At 41.4% G+C, this 16,388-nt stretch overlaps 1 protein-coding gene across 2 annotated transcripts in view; it reads left to right on the forward strand.

Moving 5' to 3' along the window:
* Positions 1-5,464: 5,464 nt before the first annotated feature.
* Positions 5,465-16,388, forward strand: part of LOC132829638 (uncharacterized) — a 39,928-nt gene continuing 29,004 nt past the window's right edge. For both annotated transcript variants that reach the window (XM_060846957.1, XM_060846958.1), the window contains exon 1: positions 5,465-5,654. In XM_060846957.1, coding sequence (XP_060702940.1) covers positions 5,603-5,654 — 52 coding nt within the window. In that variant the 5' untranslated portion in view covers positions 5,465-5,602. The remainder of the gene's footprint in view (positions 5,655-16,388) is intronic.

Genomic DNA, 16,388 nt, shown 5'->3' on the forward strand with positions numbered 1-16,388 from the left:
TTCTTTTCTGTTGTATAAATTGTTGTTCCCTTTCTAAATTTGATTTTCTAGCATTTCAGTCCTGATGAGCACAAGATGAAAATCTTTGACTTTTTTTAGCAGTATTTTAGTTCTGTACTATCGAGCAGTTATTTGCATCACATCCTACATACACTGAATAAAGTTGAGTATGGGTCATCATTGAATTTTGGCTATTAAGTGTTATCAAAGGAAAACCCAACATTGCAAGGGAAGAAATTGTAAAACATCAATATGGGTGAAAAAGTGGAGTTGCAGGTAGATAGGATAGTGAAGACGGGTTTGGTATGCTTTCCTTTATTGGTCAGAGTATTGAGTGCAGGAGTTGGGAGGTCATGTTGGGCACTGTACGGGACATTAGCTAGGCCACTGTTGGAATATTGCGTGCAATTCTGGTCTCCTTCCTATCAGAAGGATGAAACTTGAAAGTGTTCAGGAAAGATTTACAAGGATGTTGCCAGGATTGAAGGATTTGAGCTATAGGGAGACGTTGAATAGGCTGGGGCTGTTTTCCCTGGAGCATCGGAGGCTGAGGGGTGACCTTATTGAGGTTTATAAAATCATAAGGGACATGGATAGGATGAATAGACAAAATCTCTTCCCTGGGATCGGGGAGTCCAGAACTAGAGGCCATAGGTTTAGGCTGAGAGGGGAAAGATATAAAAGAGACCTAAGGGGTGAGTTTTTCATGCAGAGAATGGTACTTGTATGGAATGAGCTGCCAGAGGAAGTGGTGGAAGCAGTACAATTGCAACATTTAAGAGGCATTTGGATGGGTATATGAATAGGAAAGATTTGGAGGAATATGGGTCAGGTGCTGGCAGGTGGGACTAGACTGTGTTGGGATATCTGGTTGGCATGGGCGGGTTGGACCGAAGGGTCTGTTTCTATGCTGTACATCTCTACAACTCTATGACATTAGGAGACTGTTGGGTGGAGGAAGCAGATTCAGTCATAACTTTCAGGCAGTGAGCATGGAAAGGAAAGATTTTTAAGGACTATGGAGAAAAAAGCAGAATGTGTGCAACTAATTGTATTCCTCTATGAAAGAGCCAGTACAAACATAATAGGCTTAACCCCTTTCATCTGATTCTATTTTAAGTGGGTGACAGTATGATGCACTTAACTACAGTGCAGTGAGGTATCTGTTACATCTTGTTGGGTACAGGAGCTGGAGGGAAAACCATCAAAAGCTGTGTGGCTGTCAGACAAAACAGTTGCAATGCCATCTAATTGTCTGTTAACTGATTCATCCGCCCTGTCTCAGATCTACACCCACTGCCCCTGTTAACACTATCTTCACACAATCCCAGCCTCCACAATCTCACATAGATTTTCTGGTAGGCAGTGGGGAAATTTAAATCAGTATGTTAAAAATTTGCAAATATGTCACCCTCCTTTTCCTTAAATTCTACCCCTCTTCTGATCTCACACAATATTAATGCATTGCCCTAGTTGTCTACTTTACAAATCTTGTTAACTGAGAATTTGGTAGATTTCTTTCAGAAATAGCATTTTGGAGGCTGAGGGGGTGATCATATCCACACTAATAAAATCATGAGGGGTGTGGATAGAGTAAGTGGAGAAGACCTTTTCCATGGGATGGGGGAGTTCAGAACTAGAGGGCATAGATTTAGCTTGAGAAGGGTAAGATATAAAAGAGACCAAAGGGGCAACTTTTTCACACAGAGGGCAGCGTGTGTATGGAATGAGATGCCAGACGAAGTAGCGTAGGCTGGTACAACTGCAACATTGAAAAGGCATCTGGATGAGTACATGAATAGGAAGGGTTTGGAGGGATATGGGCCAAATGCTAGCAAATGGAACTGAATTAGGTTAGGATCCATAGTCGATGTGGCTGAGTTGAACTGAAGGGTCTGTTTATGTGCTGTATATCTCTATGACTCTGTTTTGGTGTCATAGAAGCGCAGCATCTTTCAGTTGGAAGAGGGGCTTTAGTCCATCAAGCCTGCATCAACAAAGCAAAAGCTTCTCTTGGATCGACACAAGTTCCATTTCCCTGTCTGGCGATCATTGCGCAGTTCCATTCATCCGTTGTCATAGTGTTTGCTTGGTCTCGCCAATGTACCATGCCTCGAGACATCCATGGCTGCAGCCTATGAGACAGATGTTGGCCAGGTCACATGGGTATCTGCCGGGTACATAGTGGGTGGTGTCCCATGTGTAATTGTGATATCCATGTCAACACTGACATGTCTTGCAGTGGTTGCCATGGCAGGGGTGAACGGTGTCAACAGATGAATGGACACCATGCGATGATCGCCAGACAGGGATGTTCCCTCCCAGTCGGGGAACATTTCAGCGGTCAGGGATATTTAGCTTCGGATCTTCGGGTGATCATCCTCCAAGGTGGACGTCAGGAGAGGCAACAACACAGAGTGGCCTAGCAGAGGCTGATAGCCAGGTTCGGTACCTGTTAGGATGGCCTCAACCGGGACCTTGCGTTCATGTCACACTGCAAGTGACCCCACTAGAGACACACACACACACACTCACTCACTCACTCACTCTCCCTCCCTCCCTCACATGCGCACACATACATATAAGTGTATGGGGTGAATTTGCATTTGCAGCTTTGTATTTGCAGATGCATTCTATTTTTAATCAAAAAGCACACAACCTGCAGGCAGTCAATCCATATAACATTTTATAAATTCCTACTTTGGAAATAGAACCAGCCTGACTCAAGTTTGGGATACAGACAGACTGATTCCTGATGAAGGGCTCTGGCCCGAAACGTCGAATTTCCTGTTCCTTGAATGCTGCCTGACCTGCTGTGCTTTAACCAGCAACACATTTTCAGCTATAGACAGACTTTAACCTCACACCTTCAATACACTGTCTGATCTGAGATGTCATGTTTTTTAATGAGAATATGGGATTTACATTTTAATGAACCGAAACCTGCAACCCATTCTAAAAGATGAAAGACTTAACAGCAATTTAGGGTTGTTAAATATATCATTTTAATTGCATGACACTGTGATCTTTTGTTATAAATTGTGTGTCTTATGATCCTGCCCCAGTACTTACCTGATGAAGAAGCAGACTCTGAAAACTAATATTTCCAAATAAACCTGTTGGACTGTAACCTGGAGTTGTGTGATTTTTAACTTTGTCCACCCCAGTCCAACACCGGCACCTCCACGTCGTATCTGATTTTAAACAAAGGAAACATCTTTTACACAGCAAGGTCTTTGACTTTGAACACCCTGTTGGAAAAGACACTGGAAAGAGAATTGTTTTGTGTAAAAGTTTTAATCTCTGAAATGGTTTAATCTGAGGAGTGAATTAACTTCTTCACCGTGGGCGGCACGGTGGCACAGTGGCTAGCACTGCTGCCTCACAGCGCCTGAGACCCGGGTTCAATTCCCCACTCAGGCGACTGACTGTGTGGAGTTTGCACGTTCTCCCCGTGTCTGCTTGGGTTTCCTCTGGATGCTCTGGTTTCCTCCCACAGTCCAAAGATGTGCTGGTCAGGTGAATTGGCCTTGCTTAATTGCCCGTAGTGTTAGGTAAGGGGTAAATGTAGGGGTATGGGTGGGTTGCGCTTCGGCGGGTCGGTGTGGACTTGTTGGGCCGAAGGGCCTGTTTCCACACTGTAAGTAATCTAAAAAAAAATCATATGGACTTTTTAAAAGTTCCCTCACAGGATGTGAGCATCACTGGTTGGATCAACATTTATTGCCCGTCCCTAGTTGCCCTCAAGAAGGTGGTGCTGAGCTGCCTTCTTAAACTGCTGCAGTCCATGTGCTGGAGATTGACCAACAATGCCCTGAAGGAGGTAGGATCTAGGAGTTTGACCCAGTGATAGTGTAGGAACATCAATATACATCAATCCAGGAATTGAGCCCACAAACATTGGGCATCACCAGCTTAGATAATGGCTTAGAAGGGAACTTACAGGTGGTGGTCCCATGTACGTACTTCCCTTGTCCTTCTAGATTGAAGATGTCATAAGTTTGGATGGAGCTGTCTCAGGAACCTTGGTGAATTTCTGCAATGTATCTTGTAGATGGTACATACTGCTGCTGCTGAGCAAAAGTGGCGGAGGGATTGGATGTGGTACCAGTCAAGCGGACTGCTTTGTCCTGGATGGTGTCAAGCTTCTTGAGTGTTATTGGAGCTGCAGCCAGCCAGACAAGTGGGGAGTATTCCATCACCCTCCTGACTTGTGCCTTGTAAATGGTGCAAGGCTTTGGGAGGCACGAAGTGCTCGCTGCCATATTCCCAGCCTCTGACCTGCTCTTGTAGCCACTACATTTATATTATTCATAGAATCCCTACAGTTTGGAAGCAGGCCTTTCGCCAATTGAGTCCACACCAACTCTGAGAAGAACACCTCACTCAGTCACACACCCTACCCTTTCCCTGTAACCCTGCATTTCCCCTGGCTAATTTACCTAATTTATACATCTTTGGACTGTGGAAGGACACTGGAGCATCCAAAGGAAACCCATGCAGTCATAGGAAGAATGTACAAACTCCACACAGATAGTCACCCGAGGCTGGAATCGAACCCGGGTCTCTGGCACCATGAGGCAGCAGTGCTAATCACTGAGCAACCGTGTCACCATTTATCACGCATCCAGTTCTGTTTCTGTTCAATGATAACCCTCAGGATGTTGGTAGTGGGGGATTCAGTGATCCTAACACCATTGAATGTCAAGGAGTGATGGTCAGCTTGTGTCTTATTGGAGGTGGTCGTTGCCTGGTGGTGAAAGACCTGCATGGTGAAAGAGATCAATATACCATTGCAGTTTTCTTCATAGTCTTTGAAGGAATGTCTGGCATACCCATGAAACTTGTACATGGTTACTATCATGAAACTTTGTTTTACTTAAGACAAAAATCTCTCCTAGTTAGACATAACTGTTTTTTGTTGATCACACTAGATCCTGGAAAGATAAAATCTGCATTGTCTTACCAGACATAGGACTCCTCTCTCATTGGGGAGAGAGAGAGAGAGAGAGTGAGATATGACTGGTGGTGGTTTAAACTGAGGGTCATCACACCTTAGGTAAGGGAGAGATTGAGAGCGAGTGTCCTTCATAGTGATCTCAACCAGTCCAGGAATTGAACCCACAAACAGTGGGCATCCAACCAACTGAGCTGGGGGTGCATAGGGCAGACCCATCACACAACAGAGAAACACTTGGAAGGGAAAAAATATGCCCAGGTTGTAGTGAGCTTAATTAAATAGTTTCATTGAAGGGCAGTTGTAGTTTTACCATTCTATAATTATGCAATCTAATCACAGGATCTGACGTAACAATTTCTGAATCATCCCTTTGAGCAGTGAGAGTTGTACAGATAGTGGGATGTGGTTACTCATGAAAAAGCGTCTCTGAGTTACCAGCAATCAGTTACTCCGTATCTCTGGTTATCAGAATGTTAGCTGCCATATCCCAATGTATCACTTGAAATGTTTGACACAAGTTTGCAAATACCAAACACCAACTCAAAAAATGATGTGCAAATGTTTCCAGTGTTATTTCTAATCAAAACTAGTGACACACATTATAAAGTCAGATTCTTATCTGAGTAAGTTGAACTGGGCGTGATGTACAAAAAGTATTTTTGGATCATTAGCTTCTTCTCCTGTCTTACAGCAGGTAAGTTTATTTTAATTAATCTCCTTCTTGATAGATTTGTTCTTTTAAATTTTAAAATATTGGCTTCTATTTTCTACATTAAACATGAGTTGTATCAGAACATGACTTTCAATAACATTCAATTCTTTCAATAACTTACTTAAACTATGATGTGAAGGTGCCAGTGTTGGACAAGGTCAGAAATCACACCAGCTTATAGTCCAACAGCCCCGAAAGCTTGTTATTTTAAATAAACCTGTTGGACTGTAAGCTGGCGTCATGTGACTTCTAACATTTTCCTAAAATAGGATTACATGATGAAATCACAATGCAATATGCGATCAGTGAGTTGTCAGAGGATGTTACTGGCTCATCACAGATCCACAGTGGAAAAACTCAGAATACTTTATATTGATTTCAAATTCTAACAGACATTTGGTTTGAACGTTTAAGATCTTGAACCTGACATTATTTATCATCTGGATTAATTTTAAATAGCATGCATGTTGTTCGTGATTCGAACAGTAAGTATGCAATTTGGGAAACTTTTACAGGCGTTTGTCTTTGTGACTGGCCAGGTATTTGTCGTTGGGTTCCTTAGAGGTCAGTGTTAGCCTTTTGCTTTTCATAGTATATTTAGAAACTTAGAAAGAATGGAGGGGCTATAATTAAGAAATTTACAGATATTAAAATCAGCCATGAAGAGGAAGAAAACTGTGGACTGCAGGAAAATCTAAATGGACCAGGTAGCTGGCCACAAAAATGGCAAGTAGAATTCAAACCAGAGAAGTGTAAGGGTCAATGGTTTACATGGCTAGGGAACACACAATAAATGGTTAAAAGAAGAATAAAAGAATAAAGCTTCTTTGTAGAGCGTGGCCACATATCCCGGAAGATTGCAGGAAAGTTGGCTGATTTATAACGAAATAAACATAAAGTGCCAGAGAATCTCAGCAGGTCTGGCATCATCTGTGGAGAGAGGAACAGAGTTAACATTTCAAATCTGAATGGCGCTTGTTCTGAGCTACTTAGAAGGACATATGGGGTTCTTCAATTTAATGGGCAAAGTTAGAAGTATGAATGTAAGGAGGTTGTGCTAGAACACTCAGCTAAAGTACTGCAAACAATTTTGGTCACTGTTTTAAGGGAAGAATGTGATCACATTAGAGAGTTACCAAGAAGATTTATGAGGAAAAGACATGGAGATAATCAGGTTTGAGGGATAGGTGAGGGTTTATTGGCATGGAGTAGGATGAGGGGGCGATTAAATGGAGGTGGATAAAATCATGTTAGAAAAGAGGGAGAGGAGAGGTTTATTATCGTCAGCAGAAAATTTGATATCTAGGGTGTATAGGTTTGAAATAATGGATTACAGCGACATTGGTACTCAGTGTGACGGGGTCTAAAACTCACTGCATAAATAACAATAAAGCAAAAAACCTTCAGTGTACTCAAAAAACCCTTGGGTATGTGAAGCATTATAACCAATGAGGCTAGGGACTAAGAGTTAGAATGTGGGATTAGGTTAGAGAATCTCTCATAAGATGTTGGGGGTAGTCTTCTTCAGTAGAGCAAATGATGTTTTTTTCCATTTCCATTTCTACCATTGATTTGCACTAAAGACATAGAGGTTGTTGACTGGTCAGGATCACTAGGTGATCAGAAATGTGAAGGTAATTCAGCACACCTTCACTCTTTCTCTTGTAATATCATCTACATCTGCAGCAATACCTTTCAAATACCTTCTTTCTAAGTGCAAATGTGTCCACATTTTCTTCACAATTCAGATCCTAATTCAGGAGAGCATTTTGATTTTTTTTAGAATTACATAGAATATGTGGAGCATAAACAGGGTGTTTAAGGAAAAAAGAAAAAAGACATTTATTTTGATTGCCAACCACTGGATGTCTCAAAGCGCCTGACAGTTAATTAAGTACTTTAGATTAGATTACTTACAGTGTGGAAACAGGCCCTTCGGCCCAACAAGTCCACGCCGACCCGCCGAAATGCAACCCACCCAGACCCATTCCCCCACATTTACCCCTACACCTAACACTACGACCAATTTAGCATGGCCAATTCACCTGACCTGCACATTTTTGGATTGTGGGAGGAAACCAGAGCACTCAGAGGAAACCCACGCAGACACGGGGAGAATGTGCAAATTCCACACAGACAGTCACCTGAGGCAGGAATTGAACCTGGGTCTCTGTTGCTGTGAGGCATGGTGCTAATCACTGTGCCACCGTGCCACCCATACTTCTGAAGTGTAGCCATTGTTGCAGTTTAGCAAACAGCCAATTTGCACACAGCCAGCTCCAACAAACAGCTGTGTGGTAATTACGTAGATAATTCTTATTATCATATTAATTGAAGGATAAATATTGGTCAGGACAATGAGGATGACCACTCCACATTTCTCCAAATTAATGCCATGAGATATGTTATATTAAAAGTCACACAACACCAGGTTATAGCCCAACAGGTTTACTTGAAACCACAAGCTTTCATAGTGCTGCCTCTGACTTCACCTGACAAAGAGACAGCGCTCTAAAAGCTTATGATTTCAGCTAAACCTGTTGTACTATAACCTGGTGTCATGTGACTTTTGACCTTGTCTACCCCAGTCCAACACTGGTTCCTCTACATTATATATTATTGGTTATATTAATTACAATTAGCAGGAGAGATCCTCGCTTTAATGTTACATCTGAAAGCTATCTCCACCAGGAATGCAGCTCTCACTTAGCACTGGATTGAATGTTGATCTGGACCTTTGAGCTTAAGTGGAACTTGAACTCAAGACATTCGTGATTGAGAAGCAGAGCTGCCAACTCAGCCATGGCTGGCATATTTCATCCCAATCAGTCCATGCCAAATTTGATCTTGACAAGAATCATCCCATTTGCCTTTATGTGCTTATCTACTATCCCCTTTGTCTTGCCTCAATACTATTTCTCTATTAGCGAGTTCCACATTCTCATTTTTTTCTGAACAAAGAGATTCCTATTTAATATTTCAGTAACTGTATTAGATTGACCATGCTCTTTTGCACTTGCTGCAAGTGAAAACTTCCTTGTTTTATCAACTCCATCAAAACCTTCCATCATTTTTAAGACGTCTATGTGTTGCCCCACAGACTTCTCTTTTCAAACGAAGTGTAGCCACTGTTGCAGTTTAGCAAACAGCCAATTTGCACACAGCCAGCTCCTACAGACAGCTGTGTGGTAATCACGTAGATAATTCTTATTATCATATTAATTGAAGGATAAATGTTGGTCAGGACAATGAGGATGACCACCCCACATTTCTCCAAATTAATGCCATGAGATATGTTATATTAAAAGTCACACAACACCAGGTATCCTTCCCTCGTAGTTACAACCTCACACTAATAATTTTCTTCAATGGAGGGTTAATGGGATCATGCCAATGGACAACATACCTGAATCCATCAGCTTCCCACATTGTCATCAGTGTTCAAATATATAATTTTATTTCTCATTTGGCAGAAATGACCCAATTCTTTAAGGTGGGATTCAGCCAGAATGCTGTAGCATTTGACCAGTTTCTCTTTGACTCACACTTCAGATAGAAAGAGATTTTGAAGTGTTAAACTTGAAAGGTCACAGAAAAGATTTAGAAGCATGCTGCCAGGGTGGTAGGGCTTTGAGCTGTAGCGGGAGGTTGGATTGGCTGGGACTGTTTTCCCTTGAGTGTTGGAAGCTGATGGTTGACCTTATAGAGGTTTATAAAATCATTCGGGCAAATAGCCAAGGTCTTTTTTTCCCAGGTCAAGGTGTCCAAAACTAGAGAGCATAGTTTTAAGTGACAAGGGAAAGATATAAAAGGAACCTAAGGAGAAACTTATCATGCAGCGAGTGGTGAAGGTATGGAATGGGCTGCCAGAGGAAATGGTACAATTGCAGCATTTAAAAGGCAGCTGGATGTGTATTTGAATACGAAGGGTTTGGAGGAATATGGGCCAAATGCTGGCGAATGGGACGAGATTAATTTAAGATATCTGTTCAGCATGGACAAGTTGGATGGTCGGTTCTATTTCCATGCTGTATAACTCTATGACTCTAATAGAGGAGGGAAAGCAGTGAGTTGTTAAAATGATCTGAAACGTGCCGGGTAAAAAGACAGTGAAAGCAGATCCAATAATAATTTTTAAAAAGGAATTGGATGTATACTTGAAGCAGAAAATTGCAAGGATTTGGAGAAAAAGCAGGGGAGGAGGGGTAATTGGATATTGTTTTGGAAGAGTTCATAGAATCATAGAATCCCTACAGTATGGAAACAGGCCATTCGGCTCAACGAGTCTACACCGACCCTCCAAAGAGTAACCCACCCAGACCCCTTCACCTAGCACTCTACATTTACCCCTGACTAATGCACCTGATCTACACATCCTTGGATACTATGGGCAATTTAGCACGGCCAATTAACCTGATCTGCACATCTTTGGACTGCGGGAGAAAACCCAAGCACCCAGAAAAAACCCACGCAGACACGGGGAGAATGTGCAAACTCCACACAGACAGTCACCCAAGGACGGGGTCGAACCCATGTCCCTGGCGCTGTGAGGCAGCAGTGCTAACCACTGAGCAATCATTGGCACACTCATTATGAGCTTCCTTCTATATTGCACCACAGTATGAGCCTAAAAGTGTGTGATTTAATTCCCTGTTGTGAGCGATACAATTTAGTAAGAATGAAGATTTGCAAAATGAGATAAATTTCTAAAGTGATGCACAGAGGCCTGGTGAATTAAAGGCACAGATTGCTGACAGTGCCAGGACAGGATGAGAAATTAAACAAGAAAATATGTGGGTTCCTGGGCTTCATAAATGGAGGGAACTAATACATAAAGAAGGTTATGGTACACATTTGTGAAACATTGGTTCAACCTCAATTGACTGTTATATCTAATTCTTGGCTCCACTCTTAGGGTTGTATGTGAGATATTTAAAGTGCATGCAGCCAACATTTACATGAGTGGCTCTGGAGATGAAGGATTTTGATTATGATGGTCATAGAATCATCGAGATGTACAGCATAAGCTGAAGCTGTCCTCATTTGGGAAGAGGAGGCTTAGAGGAAATTTGATAATGCACAAACTAACAGGGGCGGGCTCCAGGAGGAGAGAAAGGGAGAAACTGTTTGCACGTGAAGGAAATTACCTTCATTGCTCAGATCATTGTTTATAGGAATTGAGAAGTCATGTTGAGATTGTACGAGACATTGCTGAGGCCTCTTCTGGAGTACTGTGTGCAGTTCTATTTGGCCGGTTATAGGAAGGATATTATTAAGTTGGAAAGGGTTCAGAAAGATTTACCAAGATGTTGCTGGGAATGGAGGGTTTGAGTTATAAGCTGGATAGGCTGGGACTTTTTTCACTGGAGCACAGGAGCTTGAAAGGTGACTTTATAGAGGTTTATAAGATCATAAGGCATCTGGATGAGGTGAATACTAAGTGCCTTTTCCCTCGGCTGGAGGATTTCAAGACAAAGGGGCATATATTTAAGATTTTAAAATACATGGGGGCAAATTGTTTTACACAGAGAGTTGTTTTGTGTGTGGAATGAACAGCCAGAGGAAGTAGTGGATGTGGGTACAATTACAATATTTAAAAGACAGTTAGATAAGTACATGAATAAGAAATATTTGGAGGGATATGGGCCAAATGCAGGCAGATGGGACTAGCTGAGTTTGGATTATAGTCAGCATGAACTGGTTGTACTGAAGAGTCTGTTTCCGTGCTGTACGGCTCTATAACTCAATGAAATCTTTTCAAAACAGACAGATTCAGGTTCAAAACAGCTCAGATCGGGAAAGCATACACTGAGATGTAGAGTTGGAGGAAGATTCAATCAGGGCTTTCACAAGGGAAATGAATAATTATCTAAAAAGAGCAGCTTTTCAGGGTTATGGAGAAACGTTGGAGATCTGAGATTGGCTTGGCTGCTCTTGAACAGAGTCAGCACAAACCCGACGGGCCAAATGTATTTTTGTGCATAACCATTCTATGATTCAGTCATAAATACCAGGTCCAGATCAGTCGTTGGTTTCACCACTGTCTTCTGCAAAAATAGTGAGACAAATGTAACCATTACAAAGAAGCACAAAAAGCGAGTTAGACATTTTCATATTTAACAAACTGTACATGACAATTTAAATACTCTAACTATAGTTATATTCATGATATGCTCAAATGACATGAAGATATCTCAAGGAATTGGCTTCGTAACACTAGGTGCTAATAATGTGAGGAGTCTGATCATTAACCTGAATCCTAAGCTATGCTGTCATCTTTGCATCAATATGCTTTGAAAATGCTTTGCGTCAGGATTATGATGATCCACCTAGCAGCAACGCCATTGCAATCAATATTAAACTGTGCAGATTATTCCTTTAAAAATAAATCAATATAAAACAATCGAGAGAACATGGAAACAGGTGTGCAGGAAATTTAGCCAGCAAGATATTTCAACTCAAAAGATTTTGCCTGCTCACTTATGAAGGCAAAAACATTGGTGTTATTCAAAATGCAATTAGACTGCATGTTGAGGTAGACTTGATGGGAAATGTTTGATGAGAAAACAGTTTTTTTCTAATCAATTAACTGATTGGCAAACTCTGTCCTTATTCTAATCTGCATCAATTTCTGTTCAATTGCCATGCCTGTGGATTTACAACTGGTTTGACGCCATGGAACTAAACAAATTCAACCTGAGATTTTCTTATCATCTCTAGAAAAGATCTGGAACCAGTTGTGTATGACTTTTATGCCATTTTACAAAGAATTAATTCTGCGAGTATCCAGTTAAGATCAGAAATTTTAAGAGACAGTTAACATGAATGGAGTTTGAAATCATTGGTCTTAACCGAGTTGGACTAATTTACACTGGCATTTAAACTAGCAGATACCTTGATTTTAAATTCCCCGTTCTTCTTTTTATATCTATCCATGGCTTTGGCTCTCCCTGTTTTGTGTTCCTTCCTCCAGCCCTATAACCCTTTAAATCTCTGCACTCCCCAATTCTCTTGCACATCCTTAATTTTTCTCACTCCACTATTAAGTAAGTGGTCAAGTTTTAGTCATGTTGCCTGATGATAATCTTTGGTATTCCCTCCTTTATCCCTTTCCCACTTTAAGATGTTCCTTTTGGACCAAGTGAAATCTCCCTAACTTGCTCAAGTTTATCCAGTAATGCACCGATATACTACCCTGTGGCATTTAACCTTCAGAGCTTAAAAATGTGATGCTGGAAAAGCGCAGCAGGTCAGGCAGCATCAAAGGAGCAGGAGAATCAACGTTTCAGGCATAAGGCCTTTCTCCTGCTCCTTTGATGCTGCCTGACCTGCTGCGCTTTTCCAGCAACACATTTTTAAGCTCTGATCCCCAGCACCTGCAGTCCTCATTTTCTCCTAGCATTTTACCTTCAACCATATTACATTAATGCAAGTTGTCAATTATAATTTTTATTCTTGATTCCTACGAAGTCTATAAAAACAATGGAGCCATTTTTTTTAACCAATGTGAAATACTGTGGAAGTTGAAAATCCAAAATAAAGAAAGGAAATGTTGGAAGTATTCAACTGACAGGCACTTGTGGAATGAGAAACAAGGTTAACCAGATGAAGCTTAATTTAAGGTAACATGGCCTGGTGATATGTTCCTCAGGACCCAGAAGGCCCAGGGGGATATATCCGAAGTGGACAAAGCTCTGAGACACATAGCTGAAAATGTATTGCTGGAAAAGCACAGCAGATCAGGCTTATGCCCGAAACGTCGAATCTCCTGTTCCTTGGATGCTGCCTGACCTGCTGCGCTTTTCCAGCAACACATTTTCAGCTCTGATCTCCAGCATCTGCAGATCTCACTTTCTCCTCTGAAACACATAGACAGGGTAGATAGGGTGAAAGCTTTCCCTTTAATAGAGGGGTCAATACCTAAGGACAGAGTTTTAAAGTAAGGAATAGAGGGATTCAAGGGGATTTTGGAAAAATTATTCCCACTCAGAGGATGGTGAATATTTGAAACTCGCTGCTTAAATGAATGGTGCAGGGAGAAACCCACAAGACTTTTAAGAGATATTTAGGTAAGAACATTGAAAGGGCATAGCATACAAGGCTACAGATCAATCATTAGAAAATGGGATTAGAATAGATAGTTGTTTAATGACTGCGATGTTGACATGATGAGCCGAAGGGCTCATTTCTGTGTTTTGAAACCTCCATGACTCCATGATCATATACAGAGGAACCTTGATTATCCGAAAGACTCGGGCGGGGAGTGTTTCATTTGGTTAATCGAATTCCAGATAAATGAATACTGGATAACATTGTTTAGCCAAGCAGAGCCCTTGAGATTTTGCCAGATAATCCAATATTCAAATAATTGAATGCCAGCTAATCGAGGTTCCTCTGTAAATAGTAGGTTTCAGTCAGACAGGGTGGAATCATCTTCAGAAAATTTTGTTTCCCAATACAAACCCACTTCTGGTTTCACCTGGGGCTGAGTGAGCTGTCTACTAATTTGATTGAAGAGGCAAGTTGTACTCTTGATTAAGGTAATGAGACTGTCAGCAGATCAACTGTGAAGTGTCAACTTAGACTAAGGGATAAGTCCTTAAAGGAGCTTGAACCCATTGCCTTAAACTTTTGAGGCAATTCATGATGTGCATTGAAAGAACTTGCTTTTTCACTTTCCTACAGCTATATCAGGGACTGGCATTATCCAAACAACAGAGATCAATGTGTCCAAAATGTAATCAATTTTGTACCTAGTTCAATGTTACAGGCTCCGCATTAAACAAAACGTATCCCATATTTCACTAAACTTGATTGAGAAAAGGAATGAGTGGGATTAAAAATCTGGAATTAAGAATCTACTGATGACAACAAAACCATTGCCAAAAACCCATCTGGTTCTCTAATGTTCTTTAGTGTAGGAAATCAGCCATCCTCACCTGGTCTGGCCTACATGTCTGGCCAAGCTGACAGCAATATGATTGACTCTTGACTCCCCTCTGGAACAATAAAGGATGAGCAATAAATGCTGGCCTAGCTAGCAACACCCTCAACCCACAAAGGATTCTTTGTAAAATTAAAGTTACAAACATTTTGGTGATCATCTATTTTCAGAGGGATAGGAGAAGGAATATTTGTAAGGTGAGATTAGTGAGACTTTTGTGCGGCATTCAATGAATTGAGTATTTCTGTACAGTAAGTGCAATATGATTCTCTGTAGGAAATTTTTAAAAATTATTTCATGGGATATGGACATTGCCAGTGAGTGCCTTCTTGAACCTCTGCAACCAATGTGATCTGCACACTGCGCTGTCAGGAGGTTTTTGATGTGGTTTGGTACTACGATGCAACTTTGCAGGCCAGAGTACAACTCAGAGTCAACCACATTGCTGTGGGTCTGGAATCATATGTAGACCAGATGTACAAAATGCAAATTTCCTTCCCTAAAGGACTTTTGTGATCCAAAGAGACTTAAGATTTTTAAAAAATGATATTGAGAGACAAATATTCAATTCCAGATGTATTATTTGCTCACCACTTTCTAGCACAGCGGTTAGCACTGCTGCCTCACAGTGCCAGAGACCCAGGTTCAATTCCCACCTCAGGTGACTGACTGTGTGGAGTTTGTACATTCTCCCCGTGTCTGCATGAGTTTCCTCCCACAGTCCAAAGATGTGAAGGTTAGGTGAATCGGCCAGGCTAAGTTGCCTGTAGTGTTAGGTGAAGGGGTAAGTGTAGGGGTATGGGTGGATTGCGCTTCGGCAGGTCGGTGTGGACTTGTTGGGCCGAAGGGCCTGTTTCCACACTGTAGGTTATCTAATCTAATCTAAAAAAAAATTAAACCGATCTTTAGATTACTGGTAGCGAAAATCTACTAACTCAGTATGCCAACATTTGTTCACCATTGACTTTATTGCAAACTTTTCATTAGCACCTAAATGCATAATCAGCATTAGGCAGCAACTTGCTAGGTTAGAATCACAGAATTGTTACTGTGCAGAAAGAGACCATTTGGTCCATCAGGCATGGACTGGCTCTTTAAATGAGTTTCATCACCCAATGCTAATCGCCTGGCTTTCCCCTCAGCCCTGCACATTACCTCTATCCAAATAACCATCTAATGTCCTCTTGAGTGCCTCATTTGAACCTACCTCCGGGAGACAGTGATGTAAAAGTATTGTCTCTAGGTTAGTAACCCAAGGGGCCAATGCTTTGGCAGCATGGGCTCAAATACAACAACAGTGAGTACAAGTAAGTTAAATTCAATAAAAGTCTGGTATATTGAATAAACCTGTTACTTCTGCTTTGCCGTTCAAGTTGATAATGGTTACTCCACGTTCCCATCTACCCCCAATAATATTTCACCCCTTTGCTTATCAAGAATCTATCTACCTCACCTTTAAAAAATATTCAGGGTTCCTGCTTCCATTGCCTTTTTGAGGAATAGACTTCCAAAGGCTTATGACCCTCTGAGAAACAAAAAATGCTCTTCATTTCTGTCTTAAATGGGTGACTCTTTTGTTTTAAACAATGATCCCAGTTCAAACTTCTCTCACAGAATGAAACGTCTGTTCCACACGCATTCTATCAAGACCTCTCAGGAACCTATATGTTTCTGCAGTGTTTGGAACCAGGGCCAGGCAGATTGCAATGACTACGAGATCCCTGTTTGAGATTGTTAACCTGGGCCAATCAGGGAGCCCAGGCTGACAGATA

Source organism: Hemiscyllium ocellatum, chromosome 29 (assembly GCF_020745735.1).
Source record: "Hemiscyllium ocellatum isolate sHemOce1 chromosome 29, sHemOce1.pat.X.cur, whole genome shotgun sequence".
NCBI lineage: Eukaryota > Metazoa > Chordata > Chondrichthyes > Orectolobiformes > Hemiscylliidae > Hemiscyllium > Hemiscyllium ocellatum.